The 21,323-nt window shown below is 45.4% G+C and overlaps 3 protein-coding genes across 10 annotated transcripts in view; 1 reads left to right on the top strand and 2 right to left on the bottom strand.

Moving 5' to 3' along the window:
- LOC309958425 (GON-4-like protein) overlaps positions 1-3,520 on the top strand; it is an 88,197-nt gene extending 84,677 nt beyond the window's left edge. For all 3 annotated transcript variants that reach the window (XM_082834260.1, XM_082834261.1, XM_082834262.1), the window contains 5 exons: positions 204-317; positions 880-1,090; positions 2,138-2,765; positions 2,858-2,960; positions 3,367-3,520. In XM_082834260.1, coding sequence (XP_082690386.1) covers positions 204-317; positions 880-1,090; positions 2,138-2,765; positions 2,858-2,960; positions 3,367-3,516 — 1,206 coding nt within the window. In that variant the 3' untranslated portion in view covers positions 3,517-3,520. The remainder of the gene's footprint in view (positions 1-203; positions 318-879; positions 1,091-2,137; positions 2,766-2,857; positions 2,961-3,366) is intronic.
- Positions 3,521-3,941: 421 nt separating this feature from the next.
- On the bottom strand, positions 3,942-8,285 carry MSTO1 (misato mitochondrial distribution and morphology regulator 1; the record flags this gene model as incomplete). 3 transcript variants are annotated; one of them, XM_082834270.1, is made up of 14 exons in its annotated part: positions 3,942-4,159; positions 4,457-4,569; positions 4,659-4,763; positions 5,205-5,389; positions 5,463-5,594; positions 5,897-6,049; positions 6,157-6,291; positions 6,369-6,486; positions 6,653-6,791; positions 6,878-6,932; positions 7,195-7,270; positions 7,366-7,435; positions 7,940-8,075; positions 8,186-8,285. In XM_082834270.1, 14 exons carry the CDS (start codon positions 8,267-8,269, stop codon positions 3,945-3,947), a joined length of 1,716 nt encoding a protein of 571 aa, XP_082690396.1. In that variant the 3' UTR covers positions 3,942-3,944. The 3 variants fall into 3 exon arrangements, with proteins under 3 accessions (XP_082690396.1, XP_082690395.1, XP_082690397.1); XM_082834269.1 differs by having other exon boundaries at positions 3,942-4,156; positions 8,186-8,269; XM_082834271.1 differs by having other exon boundaries at positions 3,942-4,186; positions 4,453-4,569; positions 8,186-8,269.
- Positions 8,286-13,506: 5,221 nt separating this feature from the next.
- DAP3 (death associated protein 3) overlaps positions 13,507-21,323 on the bottom strand; it is a gene marked incomplete at its 5' end in the record, with an annotated part of 30,442 nt that continues 22,625 nt past the window's right edge. For 3 of the 4 annotated variants that reach the window (XM_082834272.1, XM_082834273.1, XM_082834275.1), the window contains 8 exons: positions 13,507-13,827; positions 14,750-14,867; positions 17,983-18,072; positions 18,562-18,621; positions 19,314-19,472; positions 19,561-19,641; positions 20,332-20,462; positions 21,101-21,193. In XM_082834272.1, coding sequence (XP_082690398.1) covers positions 13,742-13,827; positions 14,750-14,867; positions 17,983-18,072; positions 18,562-18,621; positions 19,314-19,472; positions 19,561-19,641; positions 20,332-20,462; positions 21,101-21,193 — 818 coding nt within the window. In that variant the 3' untranslated portion in view covers positions 13,507-13,741. The remainder of the gene's footprint in view (positions 13,828-14,749; positions 14,868-17,982; positions 18,073-18,561; positions 18,622-19,313; positions 19,473-19,560; positions 19,642-20,331; positions 20,463-21,100; positions 21,194-21,323) is intronic. The other variant, XM_082834274.1, reaches the window with a different exon arrangement.

A 21,323-nucleotide genomic window follows, 5' to 3' on the forward strand; every position in this document is an offset into this window, starting at 1 on the left:
GTTGATTTAGTTGATTCATAGTAGACTTTAGTTGAGTTTGGGCATTGATTTCCCCAGGCAACGTGAAGAGATGGTGTATAATGAAAGAGAAAGGAAGCGGGGAAGGGGGTCAGGGGGCAGGCTTGTTCAGGTGGCTCACAACTTAGCTCCCTCTATTGGTACCAAAAATGCTTGGCAGTTAACCAAGCCCAAGTGTCTCCTAGGAGGCTGAGTGGCCAGATGGGGCCAAGGACTGTGCCTGCTGCTGCCATGAGGGAGGTCCTGACTCCAAGATGAAGAAGAGCAAGAGGAGAAGTTGTAGCCACTGCAGCAGCAAGGTGAGGAGGGAACTGGTACCAAGGGGTATCGGAGCTGCCTAGGGCAACCCCCAGGTTGCCTTGCTGTTTGGGGTATTGTTTGCTACCACAGATGTGTACCTTATTGAATTCCTAAAAAGATTACATGGGGATAAGTAATATGCCGTACACATACACATTAGTGTGTGTATGCAAAATAAATAGAATCTTTAAAAATATATGTATAATGGATTTTGCTTTTTAAAGAGAATCTTGTAGGTGAAGCTTTTGGAATAGGGAAGAATCAACCAGCTCATATATTTCCCTCTTAGATTTTTTTTTTTTTAATGAAACAAACCTGTGTGAGGAAAATAGCCTAAAGGTAATGCTGGTTCTCTAAAGTAGGGTTGGTTGGCAGCAGAAATACAGTCCTTGGTTAGAGGATTGGTAGAATCCAGCACTCTTTTTTGGGCCATTTACAATTGTTGGAGCAGGCATGCATGTTGGTTGACTTGCTGAGCATCATGGCAAGGTTTCTTCCTTTGGTCGGCCCCTAAGACAAAAGAGGTCAGAAGACCCTTGACCCAGAAGGCCATCTCTGCAGGTCTGTGACAGCAAATCCTACAAGAGCAAGGAGCCCCATGAGTTGGTAGGCGGCAGCCCCCATGGAGAGGCCAGTCCCGTGCCTGGTGCTAAGGAAGCTGGGCAGGGCAAGGACGTGATGGAGGAGGAAACCCCAGAAGAGCGAGAAAGCACGGAGGCAACCCAGAGCAGGACTGGCAGGAGTACCAGAAAGGGAGAGACGCCTGTTCCAGGTGAGTGAGCCAGCTGCCAGCCCAGCCTTTCTCCCTTTATTTCTGTCTCATTCTCACATACTTCAAGCAAGAACGTCTTTGAGCCTGGATAATATTAGTCTTTTCTTTTTTTTTTTTTGCGGTACGCGGGCCTCTCACTGTTGTGGCCTCTCCCGTTGCTCCGGACGCGCAGGCTCAGCGGCCATGGCTCACGGGCCCAGCCGCTCCACAGCATGTGGCATCTTCCCGGACCGGGGCACGAACCCATGTCCCCTGCATCGGCAGGCGGACTCTCAACCACTGTGCCACGAGGGAAGCCCTATTAGTCTTTTCAGGGATGGACTACCACCTCTTTTACTAATAAACCAGTAGGAAATCCTTACTGTCCAGCCTTAATTTTCTTTCCTGTGGCCTCAATCCTCTTGCAGAAATAAGAGTGCTACAAATCGACACAATCCAGCATTTTCTTTTTTTTTTTAAATATAAATTTATTTATTTTTGGCTGTGTTGGGTTTTTGTTGCTGTGCACGGGCTTTCTCTAGTTACGCGAGTGGGGCTACTCTTCCTTGCAGTGCGCAGGCTTCTCATTGCGGTGGCTTCTCTTGTTGCGGAGCACGGGCTCTAGGCACACGGGCTTCAGTAGTTGTGGCTCGTGGGCTCTAGAGCACAGGCTCAGTAGCTGTGGCTCACGGGCTTAGTTGCTCTGCGGCATGTGGGATCTTCCTGGGCCAGGGCTTGAACCCGTCTCCCCTGCATTGGCGGGCGGATTCTTAACCACTGCGCCACCAGGAAGTCCCAGCATTTTCTTCTTGTGTTCCCATTCCTGAACCCCTTCCCCTTGTCTCCATATCCTCTGTGGTCTGCATTCCTAAAGCCTCAGCCATTCTCAGCTTTGGCAGTCGGACTTCATATCTTTATATAAGTGACCCTAGCCCCCACCCTCACCTCACTCTTGGACCTTAGAACTTTATCACGGTAGCTTGCCAGAGTGACCCCGTGGTAATTTGTGTCCTTGGATGCACTGTTACACTGTCCATACCCTTAGATCCTTATTTTCCTCCTGAACAGGATTGGCAGCAGGGAGCACTTTGCTGTCTCCTCAAGAAGTGACTTTTACAGACCAGCTCCTCCTCGATGGCCCACCGCCCTGCTCACCAGAGACTCCTCAGCTTCCCTCCAAAACTGGAACTGTGCTGTGCGCTGTTAGGAGTAACCAGGCTGGGCCTGAGGTTCTCTCCTGCCCCAGGGCATCCCCCAGACTTCAGGATGAGGGCGAGGGCCATAAGCCAGGGCATGAGTCACAGGCTTCCATGCTGGTCTGGAATGCTTCAGAAACTGAGAAATTGCCCGGAACTGTTGAACCCCCTGCTTCCTTCCCGAGTCCTGTTTCCTCAAGGACCGCAGACTTAGGGGGAAGACAGGTGTCTGGGAAACCAGATACTCAGGAGAGCTGGCTGCCTTCCAGTAGAGCTGGGGTGACAGCGGACGGGGTGTCTCCTGTCCATGAATCTTCTTCATTAGGTACTGACACCTCAGAGACTTCTCCCAAAGCCCCTAGAGGAGGGTTGGCTAAAGACAGTGGAATACAGGGAAAGGGTCCAGTGGGGGAGACACAGACGAAGGCCACAGAAGCTACAGTGTGTGCCAACAACAGCAAGGTCAGCTCCACGGGGGAAAAGGTTGTCCTGTGGACAAGGTAGGTGGGGATGGATGTGTGAGCGTGTTTAGGAAGTGCATGGAGCACACCCATGTTACTGGTTTAGATTAATTGCCTTATGTGGATTCCAGGGAAGCTGACCGTGTGATTCTGACCATGTGCCAGGAGCAAGGGGCACAGCCGCAGACTTTTAGCATCATCTCCCAGCAGCTGGGAAATAAGACCCCTACTGAGGTAAGTAGGGGAAACTCTGCTAGAGCTTCAAGCTCCAGGGGAACCAAGGAAAGGAAGAGGACAGGTTGGCCAACTCAGAGGTGATTGGTGATTGTAAAGGTCTGCCCTGAGGAAGACCTTGGCTTGTCAGCGTGGTTAGTCGTAGCTCTAGAAGAGAGAGGGCATTGAATTTTGAGGTAGAAGCCCCAGGGACTGCATTCTAGTTTTGTTTTTAGAAGGAATGTGACTTTGGGCAAAATGTTTAGCCTTTTAACCCGAGTTTCCTTATCTGTAAGGAGGGCACAGCCCTCACCGCCTTACTGTGTAGAACAAACAAGACTGTTCAAGTTGGTATATAGTGCTTAGTGAATGTTAAAATGTTACTAACTTCAGAAAGGTGAATGCAAGCCTCCTCCTCTCCTCCTAGGTTTCCCATCGTTTTCGAGAACTCATGCAGCTTTTCCACACAGCCTGCGAGGCCAGCTCCGAGGATGAGGACGATGCGACCAGTACCAGCAATACAGACCAGCTGTCTGACCACGGGGACCTTCTGTCTGAGGAAGAGCTGGATGAGTGAGACCCTGGGAGCGTGAGGGTGTCATCTGCACAGGATCGAATTCAACAGGCACCCTGATCGGGGGAAGGGTGGCTGTACTTTGCTTGTAAAACCCTTGAGCTCAGTGTGAGGAGCTGGCGGAGCAGGGGGCCAGGGACAAGGACAATGGCAGGCTGGGGTTGGATGGCCCTGCCATCCTGTGTGTCTTTTATGAAGACCTTAGAAATCTACGTTGTAAAGAACATTGAGGGAGAGTGCAGCCCAGTTCCTTTTCTGTGTGTTTTTTTCTTTTCTTTTTTGTCTGGTGGTACATATTTATTGTTGTGTGATCTGATCACAGTGTTTCTAAATGTGATAAATGCGTATGTTGGTGTAGCCAGTCCAAAGACACTGAGCTCCTGCATCCAGCAGTTTTTATTGTAAACTAGCTCTTTCCTTTTCTTGGAGCTTTAGTCCATGAGGCTGTCGCCACTCTGGTAGCACTGGGCCAGGCTGCGTAGCTCCTGCAGCGTCTCCTCTAGGTCATCCTGTTCCACTCCAGCGTCCATGAAGCTGGCCCAGCGCCGCAGGTCGAGTCTGGCGAGATCTTTGGCCAAATCTCCCAGGGTCCGGTTCAAGGATGAAGAGGAGCAGAGGGCCCCGAGCACTGGGATGCTCTCCACTGCTGCGGAGGGAGGGAAACGGGAACCCTCTGAATGGACCACTGTTCTACCCTCGGTCTGTTGCACACACAGGGAAGTCTGGGCCTCTGGTAGACTTGATTATATAGTAAACTCAATAAATTTTGTGTCTTCTCCCCTTTGTATATCAGCACTCCAGAGGAAGAACACTTCTCTCAGGAGCCATAGAGTGAATAAAGGAGTGTTAAACTGGGAATTTCCCAAGTACCTTATCCAGGAAGGGGTATAGTAAAACTCTCGCATGCTTGAAAACCTCTTGGTTTTCTTCACCTCCTACATACCTGCCCCTGTTGGGGGACCATCCAGAACCAAACCCTGCTGGCTGAGGCTTGAGGAGAAGAGGTAGGGGTAAGGAGGAACCACCTTACAGGGAGTCAGCAGCAGATGAGAAGAGCTGTGGGGCAAGAGGACAGCAGCTGAGTGAGAAGAAGTCAGGGGAGGTGGCAGGTCTGGGAGGAGAGCGGGGGCAAGCATTATACTGACCTCCTGACTCGAGGCTGCTGCTGCTGCAAGTACTGGGCCAAGACTTCTTCCCCGGTGGTGCACGCATGGAGGGGGGAGGGCAGGGGTGTCCCTGGGGTGAGCTGGCTGCCAGAACAAAGCCAAAACAACCTTTAATCTGTGGCAGCATGAATGGGAAACTAGGACTTAGGTTCTCAGGCCATCAGCTGATCGGGATGCTCACAGCCTTTGTTTTCTTTTTTTTTCTTTTGCTGTACGCGGGCCTCTCACTGTTGTGGCCTCTTCCACTGCGGAGCACAGGCTCCGGACGCGCAGGCTCAGCGGCCATGGCTCACGGGCCCAGCCGCTCCGCGGCATGTGGGATCCTTCCGGACCGGGGCATAAACCCGTGTCCCCTGCATGGGCAGGCGGACTCTCAACCACTGCGCCACCAGGGAAGCCCCTGTTTTCTTTTAAGTGGCCCAGAGGGAAGGCGAGCAGGGCAGTGCCATTAGAACACCCAGAGGTATGAGAAAAGGATGTGAAACAAAAGTCTGACAAGGGCTCCTAAGGACCACCAGCCCTCACCTGGTGTGGCATCCTCTGTCTAGACCCCTCAGCACCACGGACTGGGCAAAGCAGCACGTTCCAGAAGGGTCCCCACATGCAGACAGTGGGGTCCATGGGGTGGCCTCTCCAAGCTGCATCAGCGTATCAGGGAGGGACTGGCTTGGAACTAAGGGGAAGGGGATGGTTGCTCCTGCTGTGACCACCTAAAGATAAAGAAGAAATCAAGTTATAGAGCTTTTTCTCAGCTCTGACCCATCTCCTCACAAAGCTTAATACCTTTTTCCCAGAGAAGTTCAGCATATCAGCCAGATGAACCATGGAAACTGGTGAGGAGCACAGGCGATAAGGAACAGTGACTGTGTCCAGGGCTGTAGCCAGGATGGCGCCACAGTGGAAGGGCAGAGCGGCCTGTAAAGAGGATACAGAGAAGAGCACTTGGCCTTCTGGGTGTGGAAAAGAGAGTGTGGAGGCAGAATAGTAATGGCAGAGAGGCCTGCATGCGTTGGGACAAAGCAGGGGTGTGTTTGGCCCAGGGCTGGATAAGCATAGGACAATGTCATCTAAGAGCCCACATCAGAGCCGAGTTCAAGCTGAGGCTTCAAGAATAGAGCCAGTAGCAGATAAAGGCTGACTTGGCGAGCGTGTGCGCGTGCGCATGTGTGTGTTGCCCTGTCACTAGCTGCAGTCAGAACAAGAGCATGGAGCCTTACATCATATTGCAGGTGAGGGAAGTTGACAGGTGGCTCAGGTTGCAGCCCCAGGCTCCCACCCAAGGATAAGGGGCAGACCAGAGAGCTGTGAGCAGACAGGTGCACCAGACCGAAAGCTGTGTTTAGCAGACGGTAGATGTTTTTCTGGGGCTCCTGGTGAAAGAAATGAGAGTAGTTTGTTTGAACCAACTTTCTCACTGGGCTATCCTCATTTCTCCCTCCTTACCCTGTGACCGTTTCTCCCCACAAGAACTACTCACCCCGAGGCAGTACGGACCAGGGAGCAGGCCCCAGGTTATTATTCCCCGCCCTGAATACTCGTCTTGTAGCAACTCTGCGGCCTTGGCGCCTACCCCAGAGAAGCCATTGTGCAGGTCACACAGGATCTGGAAGCCCTGGAGAGAGGTGAATGGCGAAAGTCAGCAGGATGAGGGGAGTTTCTACCCAAGTGCCTGCCATGCCACGCAGCTACCTGCAGGTAGTCGCATTCCTCCACGTAGAAGTGCAGCCTGTCCTCCAGCTCTTCCAGGTACTTGGGTTCCTTCAGGATACTCTCCCCTTGGCCAAAAGCCTCCAGGCGACCTGCTTCCCTGCCATGCATAAACACAGTCCAGGATTTACAGGACTCCCCCACTTCCATCCCTCCGCCCAAGAGCTCTTGTATTGGAGGAGGGCAGGGAAGATGGCCTCAAGAGCCTCATCCAACATTAGTGGGGACCCAGTTTCTTGCCTCACAGCCTCTGGGGCCCTCCATACCCATCATGGTTGTACGTCTGAATCATACAGATGCTCCGGGGATGGAGATGGACTCTGAGAAAGTCTGACCAGACTCTGATGCTGCCCTCTGTAGGGATAACTGGTTTTGGAGTTGTAGCGGTGGTGAATGGTGGGGGACCTGAAGAAAAAGCAGAGGAAACGTACCTTTCTCCATGTTCCTGCTCTGCCCCACTCCCCATTTTGCAGTATCTGGAGAAGTCTCACCTTTGCCATTGGGAATGGATTTGACCCTCCAGATACCATCACTGTTCAGCACTCCCTGGGCGGGATGAGAAAATCTACATTTAGGTCCAGGCCGTCTAGACGCAAAAGTTGATTTATCCTCCCTGATTTTGCTGGCCACACCCTACAACCTCCTTTCCGTTCACGTACTCACAGTCCTTTAGTAGGAGAAAAAAGTGCTTTTCCTCAAAATACCATTCTAGGGCATTTAAGATGGCTAAAATTCTCTTTTTCTCTGCCCCAGTGGAGGCACTCTGGTTGTAGCACTGGGCTTAAAAGTTCAGGGCAGAGGCCCTCACCTCTGCACTCAGGAGGTCCTGGAGATAAGGGTTCTTGGGATAGATTTCCTCTTTGTGTGTGGTGAGCTTCCCTTGCCTGAAAGAAATTGGAGATTGATCATAGTGTCAGTTTCCCTGAGTTCTCCAGCTTGCTATGCTCCTTCCCAACTCCTTTCCAAACATCACAAGTACCATGCTATTGCAGCATCTAGCTGTTTGTCCTTGTAGAGTCCACCTTCTTGTTTTAGGGAGCTCAGACTACCTGTACAAAAATAACAGACAATGTTAGGTAAAGCCCTCTCCCTCCAGTCGTTCAGCTAACCTTCCTCTGATCACCTGACAACCTGCTGTCATCATCACTCCAGCACTTGGCCCTTCCAAGCTTTCTTGATTAGACATGGGTTGAAAAAAACCCTTGCCTAGGAGAATTGTAGATTCCATCCTTCATTTCCCAGCTTAGTCCTTAGCTTTGGGACCTGGGCAAAGACCACACCCAGTGGTTCTACGGGAGCGCCACAGTTCAACATCTCACTGTGTCTAGGGACAAGTAGCCCATTCCAGAGGTAGCTCTTGAACGGAATAAAATTTTGCTTTCTTGCGTCCCCTCAGGTGTTGGCATACTGTGGTTAGCCCTCCTTGGGGCTCCTCATCTCTGGTCCTTCAGCCTAGTATAGTCGGGGTCAAGGATCTTGACGCGAACGGATGCTAGAGACTCCACACGCGAAGGGGAACACTGGGAATTGGCTGACTCCAGCCACCACCTAACCCTTCAGATCCATGAGTATGAGTCTCGGCGTGTAAGTCTCTTGGCCGTGTAACGTCCGGCCGGTCCGGTACAGGACGTCGGGGCACAGCTCTCCCGGCGGTTCTTTGGCATCGGTCGGCCTGCACAGCGCAGCATCCTGGGGAGGCACAGAGGAAGGACTGGACTCGGGTGGCGAAAGGAACAGGCCGGAGGCAAGGACTGGAGATCCGGAAAGGTTCAGCTGAGGCAGCCGCCCAGAGACCTTACCTGCTGGTTCCACCAGTGCGCTCCCACGAAACCCGCAAAATGTCCCAACTGCAAAGTGAGCACCTCCCGGGAACCCCCGGCCATGCTGCGCGGCTCCGCTGGGTAGCACAGCCACAGCCTGCCCACTCGCTGCTCCTTGCCGATTGGCTGAGCAGGCTTGTGGGTGGGGCCTCAGTCCCGGCGTCCTATTGGCCCATAAACACATCCTTTCCCATAGGATAAACGATTCGTTGAGCTTTAATGACCCCGCTCTTCATACCCCGCCTCTTCCTGGCGTGGAACAGTCTTGCTTATCAGTCGTTGTTGTCGAGGGGCGGGGCGCAGTGGCGCAGGCCGGAAGTTGTGGGCACTAGGGCTCAAGCGCCGTGCTGGAGCGTTCTTGGTGCTGGGTTCTTTGCATCCCCCGTGGGGTTCCTGGTGCGGCTCACTAAAGATTCTCCTACCTACTCCTGACGGCTCTTGCAGCTGTTGTGCCTTTTTTCATAGGATACTTCTGCTGGCTAATAGCGACTCAGGCAAAAAATAAAACCTTGCCAGAAAACTAGACGCTACCTTAAAGCCTCACATGTGTCCTCTCCTTCCTGTCCAAAACTCACAGCCTTCCTGACTTCTAACCCTGTGGACTGGCTCGCTCTATCTATGTATATAATGTAAGTCAATCCGAGTACATATTCTTTTGCGTCTGCCTTTTGCTCAATATTTTTAACTTCTTCCCTGTTCTTGCATATACTTATAGTTCATTTTCATTGCTTCAGAATGCCATTGTAGAAATATACCTCAAATGATCTACTCTGCTGATAATGGACTTTGGAATTGTTTCCAGTTTGGGGCTATTAGGTGCTACAGTTAACATTCTTGTGCATGTGGACATGCACACATTTCTGTTGTGTATATACCTAGGAGTGTAATTGTTGGATCATAAGGATGGGAATGTGTGAATATGGTAAATAACACCAAACTTTTCTAAATTTAGTTTCACCACCAGTGTAGGAGTGTTTGCAGGTGATGTTCCATAACCTTGCCACCATTAAAAATTTTTAGTCCATATCATTGGTTTTAGTTTTCCTGATTAGTGAGATTGAGAGCACCTTTTTATGTTTATCACCATTAGAATAGCCACTTTTGTGAAGTGCATGTTCAAGTCTCTTGCCCATTTTTCTTTTGGGTCATCTCAACCATTTGTAGGAGTAAGTACTTTATTCTGAATACAAGCCCTTTGTCAGTTACTTGTGTTGAAAATATCTTCTCCCACTGAAGTCTATTAACTCTCCTGCTATGATTGTCTATCTCCTTGTAATTTTGTCAGTTTTTAATTTCTTAGGCTATGTTATTACTGCATACTACTTTACAGTTTTATTTTCCTGATGGATTGAAACTTCCACCATTATAAGCTATCCCTCTTTTTCTCAAATAATGCTGTTTTACCTTAATATCTACTTCGATAGTAATATAGATGAACCAGCTTTCTTTTGGTTAGTGTTTGCACAGTGTATCTTTTTTTGACTCGCAACTTTAATTTGTCTCTTGAAGACAATATACTATACGCCAGAAGCAAACAGCAAGTGGGATTATACATGCATGTGCTTTATTGGGGAAATGCCTGTGTGGGAATGTCTCGGGAAACCAGAAAAGGCTGGGAGCGTCTCAGACCTTGATGAAGCTATGAACCCGTTGAAGAATAGAGGGAAGGAAGAAATCTGACTGCAGTTTTTTTTCTTTTTAACACCCTTATTGAGGTATTATTTATATACAGTAAATGATATTGAGGTGTCACTTACATCCATCTTAAGTGTATGATCTTGTAAATAAAGAGTTGTGCAGTCATCACAATTCAGTTTTAAAGCATTTACATCATCCCTAAAAGATTCTTCCTGGGGGATTACAGGTAAACCCTGTTCCTACCTCTAACACCAGCCAACCACTGATCTACTTTTGCTGTTACAGATTTGCCATTTCTGGATGTTTCATATAATCATACAAATGTATTTTTGTGTGTTTGGAGTCTTAGCGTAAGGTTTTTGAGTTCCCATGTTGTAGTATGTATTAGTATTTTGCTCATTTCTGGTTATCCGTTTACAAGTAGATGGATATTTGGATTATTTTTACTTTTTAGCTATTATGAATAATGTTGCTATGAATAGTCTCATGCTGCTTGAACACAAGTCTTTGTGTGGACATATTTTCATTTCTTTAGGGTAGATACTTAGGGGTGGAATTGCTGGGTCATGTGATAACTTCATGCTTAACATTTTTAGGAACTGCCAAACTGTTTTCTAAAATTATATTTCCATTTTATATTTCCACTGGAAATGTTTGAGGGTTCCTTTTCTTTTTCCCTGCACCCCGCAGCTTATGGGATCTTAGTTCCCTGAAAAGGGATTGAACCCAGGCCCTTGGCAGTGAGAGCACCGAGTCCTAACCACTGGACCGCCAGAGAATTCCCATGGAGGGTTGCTTTTTCTCCACATCCTCCCCAACACTTGTTATTGTTGTCTTTTTGATTTATAGCCATTCTAGTGGGTGTGAGGTGGTATCTTACTGTGGTTTCGATTTGCTCCTAATCAGTAGTGATGTTGAACATCTTTTCATTATCCTGTCAGCCACTTATATGTCTTTTCGTTTTTTAAGTTTTTAATTTTTTAAAAAAATAAATTTATTTTTGGCTGCGTTGGGTCTTCATTGCTGTGCACGGGCTTTCTCTAGTTGTGGCGAGCGGGGGCTACTCTTCACTGTGGTGCACGGGCTTCTGCTTCTCATTGCAGTGGCTTCTCTTGTTATGGAGCACGGGCTCTAGGTGCGTGGGCTCAGTAGTTGTGGCTTGTAGGCTCTAGAGCGCAGCCTCAGTAGTTGTGGCACACGGGCTTAGTTGCTCCGTGGCACGTGGGATCTTCCCGGACCAGGGATCGAACCCGTGTCCCCTGCATTGGCAGGCGGATTCTCAACCACTGCACCACCAGGGAAGTCCCCAAAATTACTTTCTTAATTTCATTTTCGGATTTTTCATTGCTAGTATAGAGAAATACAATTGGTTTTTGTATATTAATCTTGTAGTATTGTTGTGACCTTGTTGAACTTGTTTTGAGTTCTAGTAGATTATTTTGAGATTTCCTAAGGTTTTCTATATACAGGAATATGTCATCTGAAAAGAAAGAGAGTTTTGCTTCTTACTTTTCATTCTGAATTCAGTCCACCTGAGTGATGAAGAAAAGCCCCAAGAGACCAGCTGTGCAGCAGGCTTAGCATGGAGACAAAAAAAATTGGGGCATGAGGATCAGGTCTGCAGTAGAAGGATCTTAAGAAAAAAAGGGGACTCGATAGGGTAGATTATGATAGAGTATTTGGAAAAAAATTAAGAATCCATATTTAGCAAATTGCAAAAGTAATGAGGCAATTCCTCAGTAAGGATTTTGTACATAAATGATAGTATAGTCATACAGCTTACTATTCCACATTCATGAAAGAGAAGAAGGCATATTGATTATGAGCTTGGCCTTCCAAAGATGGAAGCCAATTTCCCAGCCTCATTTACAGTTAAGGATCAGGCTTGTCAATCAGATTCAGGTCCTGTCCAGTAAGTATCTGGTAAGGGTAAGAGCAGGGGCATCTTGCTTTTTTTGGGAGGCAGCAGCACTGCAATTTCTGGGGGCTAGCTGCCATTATCATTAGTATAGGCTGCAATGTCAATGTTCATAGTAGCACTGGTGACTTTATCACAGCAGACCCTCCCCTGTTGTGGTTAGGATGTTGTCTGTGGCTGCTGAGCTTGTGACAGTGTCCCTCTTGGAGGTTCTGTGTGCTATTTCCTTTTCTTTTTAAATTCCTTAGAGCAGGCACTCGATTTATAAGAAAAACTCCTGGCAGGTACAATTTCCAAGATACCTGGAAACACCAAGGTATAGAAGAGTAAGTACACTATTGTGTTTAAAAAAACGTGTATTGTTTTAGAATTTTGTCTCTATAATTTGATTGCCTCTAGAAAAGGGAGCTGAGAGAAAATGAGCCTGATTTTCTATGAAATGTTTTTGTATGGTTTGAACTTTGTAACCCATACACGGCAAAAATAAAGGCATAGTGAAGCCACTGAATGACATTAAGGGAATTGCATGATGTGCTGTGTTTAGAGAGCTCACTCAGGCAACCCAGTGAAAGACTGGAGGGAGGAGCCAAGGGTAGTTGGCAGAGAAACAAATTAGCAAATGATTATAGTAACTCAAACAAGAAGCGATGGGGTTATGAAAGGCAGTGGTAGTAAGGATGGAGAGGAGGAAGTGAGTCTGAGCTACTGAAAAGACAGATCTCAAGGCTTGACTATCTGTATTGGGAGGCGTATCGGTCAGGGTTCAGTCAGAGAAGCAGAACTATATTAAAAGGGATCTGTTAAATGGATTCAAACTTTCCAACTGGTTAAGCAGTCTCTATAAGGCTGTTATCTTTGAGTCTGATGCTAGAACATCAGTCTAGCTAAAGTGTCTGGGGACTGGGTCAGGGATGGAGGTTTTATTTTTGACAGGGAATCCTTGAGGAGGATAGGGTAGGGGCAGCTGGCTCTCTAGTGAAAAATGCTGATATACATTCAGACTCTCTTCTCGTAGTAATTGTTCAAATAAAGCATTAATAGAATCCAAGTTATAAATAGTAGCTACCTATCATTTATGGAGGCCTACTATGTGTGAGGCACCTGACATTTATTATGTGATTTAATTCTCACAAAATCCCTGAAAGTTTGGCAGCATTATTACCTTTACATAAGGTGAAACAGAGATAAGGTAAAATTAGAGAAGGAAATAGGCTCAGACAGTTAGCTAATAAGCAGCAGATCTGGGAATCAAACTTCTCACTCTTTGGAACCAACAACCTGGGTATGGTGAGAGAATCAGACTCTTCTGAAATTGATGAGTCAGTGTTTTCTCAAATCTCAGAAAGATGGTACACAGACAGTACTATTCTACATGGATTAAAGATGTTAATTCACTACATACAATGTATGCTGCAGGGGTTTAGAACTTCTTTCAGGAACCTGTAGAAAGGGGCTGTACTACACAAAGTTGCCAGACTCAGCTGGAGTTTGAGGAAAGTTCTCAGGGACCACTGATAAAAGAGTAAATAGGAAGTGAATGGACTGGGAGGGAGAAGTTCAGGAGATTGAGTCTCAATCTCCTAAATTGAATAAAGTCTGGAAAATTTCTGTAGAATTTAGTCTCAACAAGCAGAATGCCAAAGAAATTCAATTTGGCCAATCTGAAGGCTCTTTCCATCTTATAAATATAACACAACACTTTAAGAAAGATACTTAATTTTTTAGGAAAAGCTACATGATTATTTAAAATGTGAAAACCACAACTAATAAACTGATGTTAGTTTCAGGACATCTTATTGCCACCACAGTCACATCACAAGGAACCCACTGCAACGAAGGTTGGGAGCTGACTGCAGTCCTGTCCAATCCCATAAGTGCACGTGCCTGGCTGCTCTTCTTGTGTACTGCAGGACTCCCCCATCTGATTGGGTCCATTAGAAGAAAGGTCCATTGTCTTCCACGTACCTTGTGACCATGGCTTAGAGGTAGGCACAGAGCCGCTCCAGCTGCCCAGGATTCCTATTACTTAGGAACAGCAACTCCTTTTTCCCTTCTTCTGTATGAGCTAAAATGGAGCCAAACACAGAAAACTGGCAGTTTTCTCCTGTAGCATTGTGTTACTTAGCAAATTCTGTAGTCAAAGGCTACGTTATCCAGACTATGTTCTGATATAATTAGCACTCCCAAAACCTCACTTCTAGGCCCTTTATTCCATCCGCCAGTATTATTTTTTCTATGCATAATTTCCTTTTCTGTCTCTATTCCTCCAACCAGCATCTATCTCTCCCTCTGTTTCAAGACTATCCTCTGGACTTTAAGGACTGTCAAATCTCTCAAGCCCCTTTTAGAAATCTCTCCATTGTGCCTCCTAACTCATCATGCTGCAGCTGCTTTATACTCTTCCCCCTATTCCTTTAATAACCTATTCCAACTGCAGCTAATTCTCTATTACCTAGTAACAGAACCACCTTTATTTTTCCTCTACACCCCGCCCCCCAACAGACCCACACCCACCCAGAACTGAGGGCAAGGGTTAAATGAGCAGCTGGAACACTTTCATCTACAAGTACTAGGACAGGTATAGCAAGGATTTGGTTTGGTGCTGGAGTAGCCTCTCACACAGCATCAGTTGTTCTGGGGGTGCCCTACCATATGAGCCTCTCAATGCAAGTGTGTTGAACGATGAATAAATGTGACAGTGAGAGTGTGGCAGCAACCCAATCACCTGGGTTCGGTCTCACCTCCTCTGTTAGCATGAGCATCTTATTCTAGACTAACGTGAGAATTTTAGGGAGAGATATAATGTCTCTTGTAAATCGAACTTTAACCAACCCCACACCTTCTGTACCATCTAATTAGCCAGAAAGAAGTCAAGATAAAGGGAAAAAAGATGAAGTACAAATTACAGGCTGCTGCTGAGGGAAGAAGAGATCAAGGCTCTGACTCAGTGGGATTCTTCTGTGAGAGGAAAAAGCTAAGCAACTGACCTTTCTCATGCTGAAGCCAATTGTTCTCCAAATAATAGTGAATACAACTTTCAAATTCCTTTGGGTTATAGTTGGAAACCAGGATGGGAATAAAGGGATCCAGGGCGTCAAATCCTTCCTGGAGAAGAAAAAGGATAAAGATACAGTATTTGTTAAGTGACAAATCAGTGTTTATTTAAACACTTTGAGGATAAGGTCTTTGAGATTTTGTTCTATTCTCCTCTACTCCACGTTCTCTGGGGCTGGCTACCCTTGCTCTACATGGCCACAAATATACTTAAAAAAGAGATAACGCTTGAGGCAAGGGGCGGTGGGGGGCGGTGGGGGGAATGCCACTTATCTGAGAGTATACACACATAATCATATACGTGTTTAAATTTTTTTTACAGTTCTAACTTCAATAGTCAACAACAGTTTTGATAGTTCATATACTCAAAAAAATTAAAATGACAAGGATGGGGGAAAAGATCCTATATAAACTAAAACAAATGAATCAAATTGTATTTCAAAGTTCAAACATAACACTGAAGGGAGGAGAGAAACTAACCCAAACTAACTTCTGAACAGAATATTTGAACAAAAGACCCTTAGGCTAAAGATAAAAACTGCTCTAAAAGATATTGAGCCTAAATAAGACAGAAGTAAAAAAAAAAAAAAAAAATTTGCTCTCTAGTTCACAGCTTATTTGTATAGAGGCAAGGGTTAGCAATTCTGAAACTACTTTTACTATAATCTAAGATTGAGCTAATATGTAAATACACTGTGAATGAGAGATTATCGTTGGAGAGGAGGGTTACAAATATGGAAAGGGCGAAGGATACAATGAATGCTGGGATGCTAGCCTGGAACTAGAGGTATCAGATTTATGGTTTTTTAATATAGAGAGACAGATACAGATGTGTGTGGATGTGTATATATAAACACATATATGCATATAGCACACATACATGTATGTTTGTATATATGAATAGTGCATATATCTACTTACTAACTCTGCTGGAGGGCCTAGAAGAAGTGACACCCACATCCCAGTAGCAATAAGTATACCTAGCACTCAGGTCTTGGTTTCTAAATACTATTCTCCTCTAAAACGAACCAAAGCTCCTTGAAGAAATGGCTGATTTTAGGGCTAGGGCATGGAAAGTACAAGATGAGTCTGGAACATATTCCTTTTTTTTTTTTTTTAAATAAATTTATTTATTTATTTTTGGCAGCGTTGGGTCTTCGTTGCTGCGCGCGGGCTTTCTCTAGTTGTGGTGAGCGGGGGCTGTTCTTTGTTGCGGAGTGTGGGCTTCTCACTGCGGTGGCTTCTCTTGTTGCGGAGCACAGGCTCTAGAGCACAGGCTCAGTAGTTGTGGCGCATGGGCTTAGTTGCTCTGTGGCGTGTGGGATCTTCCCGGAGCAGGGCTCGAACCCGTGTCCCCTGCATTGGCAGGCGGATTCTTAACCACTGTGCCACCAGGGAAGCCCTGGAACATATTCTTGTGTCAAAAGTAAAGAAGTGCTTAGAAATGATGGGGACAGAGGAGGAAAGGTAGGGAGAAAAATGATGGGGACATGTTAAAGGGACAGAGAAGCCAGCTTGAAGGGCTCCTACTGGCCAAATCTGGGATATCTTAAGCAGCAAACTAAATAATGATAGTAATTATTTAATGGGTTCTAAACCCATTAAATAAGAATCCACATGTCTATATTGAAACAAATACACAAGGGAGAAAGGAAAATTCTTAAATATAAGAGAGGGCCGGGCTTCCCTGGTGGTGCAGTGGTTGGGAGTCCGCCTGCCGATGCAGGGGACACGGGTTCGTGCCCTGGTCTGGGAGGATCCCACATGCCGCGGAGCAACTAAGCCCGTGTGCCACCACCACTGAGCCTGCGCTGTAGAGCCTGCAAGGCACAACTGCTGAGCCTGTGTGCCACAACTGCTGAAGCCCGCGTGCCTAGGGCCTGTGCTCTGCAACAGGAGAGGCCACTGCAGTGAGAGGCCTGCGCACCGCAACGAAGAGTGGCCCCCGCTCGCCACAACTAGAGAGAGCCTGTGCGCAGCAACGAAGACCCAACACAGCCAAAAATAAATATATTAAAAAAAAAAAAAAAAAGAGAGGGCCAACTGATACATTTAGAAGTAATGGTGGAGCTAGAAAATATCCATCTTGCAATTATCATGATAATTGATTTAGGGAAGAATCACCGATGGAAACTAAAACTAGTAAGGGGAAGTTTGAGAAGTAAAAGGATATTTACCTAGTCTCAAAGTATATCTCCACAAGATACTTATTCATTACAAAAGGAAAAGAGTAACTTTACTGAGGAGAAATCAGGTGGAGAGCACCTTAACTAAGTGTTCAAAGTATATATTGCCAGTAACAGGAGAAATAAGTTCCATGTGCTTTCTGATATTATGCACTGAGAAGACACACTATAACTTCTAACATCACGTATAGTCAGGAAAAAACAGACAACCCCATAAAATAACCCATAAGATAACTAGCATGTACTCTTCAAAAACAGAGATATAAATATTAAGGTTATAAAAGACAAAGACTGAGGATCTGTCTCAGATTAAAGGGGACTAAAGACACCTGACAGTTGAGTGCGGTGCATTATCCAGGACTTTCTTTTCCTGTAAAGGACACTGGGATAACTGGCAAAATCAGAATATATTCTATAGATTAGGTAACAGTCAATGTTAACTTTCTGATTTTGAAAATTGTGCTGTGGTTATACATTAGAATATCTTTTTATTTTTTTATTTTTTTGCGGTACGCGGGCTTCTCACTGCTGTGGCCTCTCCCGTTGCGGAGCACAGGCTCCGGATGTGCAGGCTCAGCGGCCATGGCTAACAGGCCCAGCCGCTCCGCGCCATGTGGGATCCTCCCGGACCAGGGCATGAACCCATGTCCCCTGCAACAGCAGGCGGACTCTCAACCACTGCGCCACTAGGGAAGCCCTAGAATATCTTTGATTTTAGGAAATATGCATTATTTAGAGATAAAAGAGGGCATCATCTCTCAGGTTACTGTCACATTATTCAGGGGAAAAAATAGATGGAGAGAAAGAGTAAAGCAAACATGGTAAAGTGTTAACATTTTAGAAATCTAGCTGAAGTCACAGAGGAATACCATTTTTCTCCAAGTCTGAAATTATGTCCAAAAAAAAAATATATATATATATGTATGTATATTTAGACAGAATGACTATCTAAGGGTAAACAAATTTTCCAGTGATTTGACCTTTCCCAGCAACTCCTGGGGCAGATAGGCTTTCCGGGGCTTAAAGAGAGACCCAGTCTGGCTCACAGTCAACACAATGGCGCCTCCTTGCTGAAAGAAAGGAGAAAAAGCTGAATTTGAAAAAGACAGAAAAATGCATTTTAATCATCTGCAGTTTTTTTTTTTTTTTTTGCCATATGGTGGTATGGCAGTGTGATCTAGCACAGTTAAATGGCAACTAATTTGATTATTAATTCTCAATTTGACTCTGACAATAAATTGCTACATGATCTCAAATTTATCAAAATCCTTTCCAAAGTTGATAAGAAATAAAAACACCTTGAACAATTGCAGCAAAGTGAAATTATGCCAATATTTCAAAAAAAATGGTTTTGAATAAGTGTACTCCAGTCAAGTGGAAAGATAAGAAAACAAATATATAGATTTAAAACTTGGTACAGTTATGAGAATTAAATAAGATATAAGAACTTTCTGTCCATAAAATTAGAGACCGGTAGGTATTAGCAATGAGGCAGTTGAACATCTTTAAAACGAAAATACATTTCTTTCTGAAATCTGTTAGGTATCATGTGCACTCACCCAATCATTTTTCACCATTTTCCTCAGGTTGTAAATAAATGCTAGTTCTTCTGGGGCAATCTGCACATCGGTCAGTGTGTGAGACAGAGGTGAGAGGGAGGAGAAAGGGAGAAAAGAGGGAGAGAAGAGAACATTACTTGCTCTGCCCGGATGCTCCCCTGAGATATCTGCACTGACAACAACTAGAAAATCCTCAGCTGGGAAATCTCCGGAGGACTCTGCACTCTCACTGTCGAGGGCCTGGGTTCAATTCCTGGTCAGGGAACTAAGATCCCACAAGCTGTGCTGTGAGGCCAAAAAAAAAAAAGAGGAAAAAAAAATCCTCAACTACTACGTAACTATAGTACCTGAAGGTACCTCTGGAATAAGCTACATGGCCACTGCTCCTCAAACTGCCATGCTTCTGGAGATTAAAGAGTTACCAAGGGAGAAAATACCCACTACCCCAACCCACCCCCTTCCTTGATGCTTCTGATCGTCTCTGCTTAGACCAGAGAACATCATTTTGAAAAGAGAATAGAAAGAAGAAAATTGACAAAGAAACCACAGCTTTTGTTGTCATGCTCTTGGTATTCAGTGGATGATGGAATGTGGCATCATCTCCTTCTGATACTATTTTCACTATACATCTTATTTCAAATATTCCAAGGCAAGAAAATATACTGCATGGTCTAGAAGGCTATGTCCCAGCCTACGTATATGATGGGTTCTGAAATCAGAGAAACCAAAATAGAGAAACTCAGTTTTCCTACCGGGCTTTTATCTTCTCTTTTCAGTGTGGTCCTTCCCCAGAGAGCATTGACTCCATCCACTGCCACCAGGAGGCGAAAAATACCCAAAGAACTTTGCCTCTTTAGCTCTTTGAGCACAATCCCAACTGCATCTGTGGCATTCCTCACCCGCGTTATGCCCTGTAGGGAAAGAGAGACAGTGGCTTGCAGTCCTACAAGAGGCTGTCTCTGGTTAGACATAGTACATGTTCAGTGTCTTTTTTTATACCTGTTCAACTACTTCTCCCAGGGGACTGCCTTTCTCAGTGCTTTCTCGCTTATTCCAGACATACTTCTCTTGAACTTTTATCTAAAAATAAAACAAAGACCAAAAAAGGCCACTTAGCCTAAGGATGAACCCATCCCTAGCTAAGAAGGTAGGGTAGGAGGCTAAGGTTATTAGCATTCTATTTTCATCTATTTTTCAAGCCTTGTAAGAGAGCTCAGCAGGGAAGTGAATGCTTTCTAGCCCATTTCTGCCTGGAGCTTAAAAAAACACACACAAAAAAGTAAGGGATTCTGACTAAAAAGGCCCAGGATGAAGCCTTGGCACGTGCATTTTTAACAAGCTCCTAGGTGATTCTGACTTACATCCAGAGTTGAAAATCCCTGGCCTAGAGACTGTATCCAAGCATCACTAGAGAATAATTTTACGAATATGTTTCTGGTACCTAAGAGATCTAATCTGGAGAAAATTATGTAGTTGAAATGTGTGTTAGAGGATTTTAGGCTGTCACCTTGGAAAAGTCAATGAAGCAATCTGGACTTCACTTTGCTACCCACCAGATGCGACCAGCTTACTGCTGCCTCTTTATTTTACATGGATAAATGAGTTTCAGCGTGTGAACTCACTGTGAATAAAATGTATGAAAGAAATACAAAATGGTATAGTTATCCCAACTACAATATTAGTTCTCCATAGTCTACTGGTACTCAGGGCACAAAGAAGATAAAAATCTTAAAAGATTGTCCAGCACCAAACTTCTGGGAGTCTAGTCACCTGACTCAAGAAATGCTCATTTGCAGTTTTGAAATTCTTCAGCCAGGTTGAAGCCTCTAAAGGTTGATCAAAGCGCTGTTTGTTGTAGGTGGACTGCAGAAGATCCCGGCAGTTTTTCACCCAAAGATGAGCTAATCAAAAGGCAAAAGAAAACAAACTAGGCAGGAACTGACTGTATTCAACTCAAAATACTCTATGCTTCTTTAAGTTATGGGAGATGACTTTAGTTTCCCATATATATTTCTTAAAGCCTTCTTGCTTCAGAGGTTTACTTTTTGGTCTGGTCCATCTTAAATATTATCATTACACACAATACACAAATAAATGGATTAAAGGTCACCTCAGCTTCCTGGCAGTTTTTAAAGACAGAAAATGTGGATGCAAACAACACTGAACAAAACAAGGAGGGATATATGAGAAGTATGAGAGTTTAAGTTTTTAAGATCCATGCTGACAACCTAGAAAGCTGACAAACAGTACCATGTCAAAGGGTCTATGGGTACTCAAAGTTGTTGGCTGATGGCAATAAAGCTTGTGGTGAACACTAAGGTGGGAGTTTATGCTCTTGGGCATTAGCTATCAAAGTGAGGATTGCTGCGCCAAAAAATACTTCATTCTAATTATCAAAAGGTTCCAAAACTAACTCAGACCAGCCTGTACCTGGAGCAAAGACTTCTCCCTTAGTTGTCAGAGCCCTGTCAGAAAATTGAAGCCACAATGTTCACAGTAACAGAATAACTAACCCCAACATAGTGAGGGAAGTTCTTACCATCTGGAATATGCAGTATCAGCCAATCCTGTTTTGCACAGAAATGAATACTATGGCAAAGACTGAGGGTTTTTCCTGTTCCCTTCTCGCCATCTAAAGCACTTGCTGTTAAAGAAAACACCACCTTCCAGTAGTTGGGAGTCCACGCTCCCGATGTGGGGGCCCGGGTTCCATCCCTGGTTGGGGAACTAGATCCTGCATGCCGCAACTAAAAGATCCCGCA

The sequence above is a fragment of the Leucopleurus acutus genome (genome assembly GCF_964270905.1).
Source record: "Leucopleurus acutus genome assembly, chromosome: 2".
Classification (NCBI taxonomy): Eukaryota; Metazoa; Chordata; class Mammalia; order Artiodactyla; family Delphinidae; genus Leucopleurus; species Leucopleurus acutus.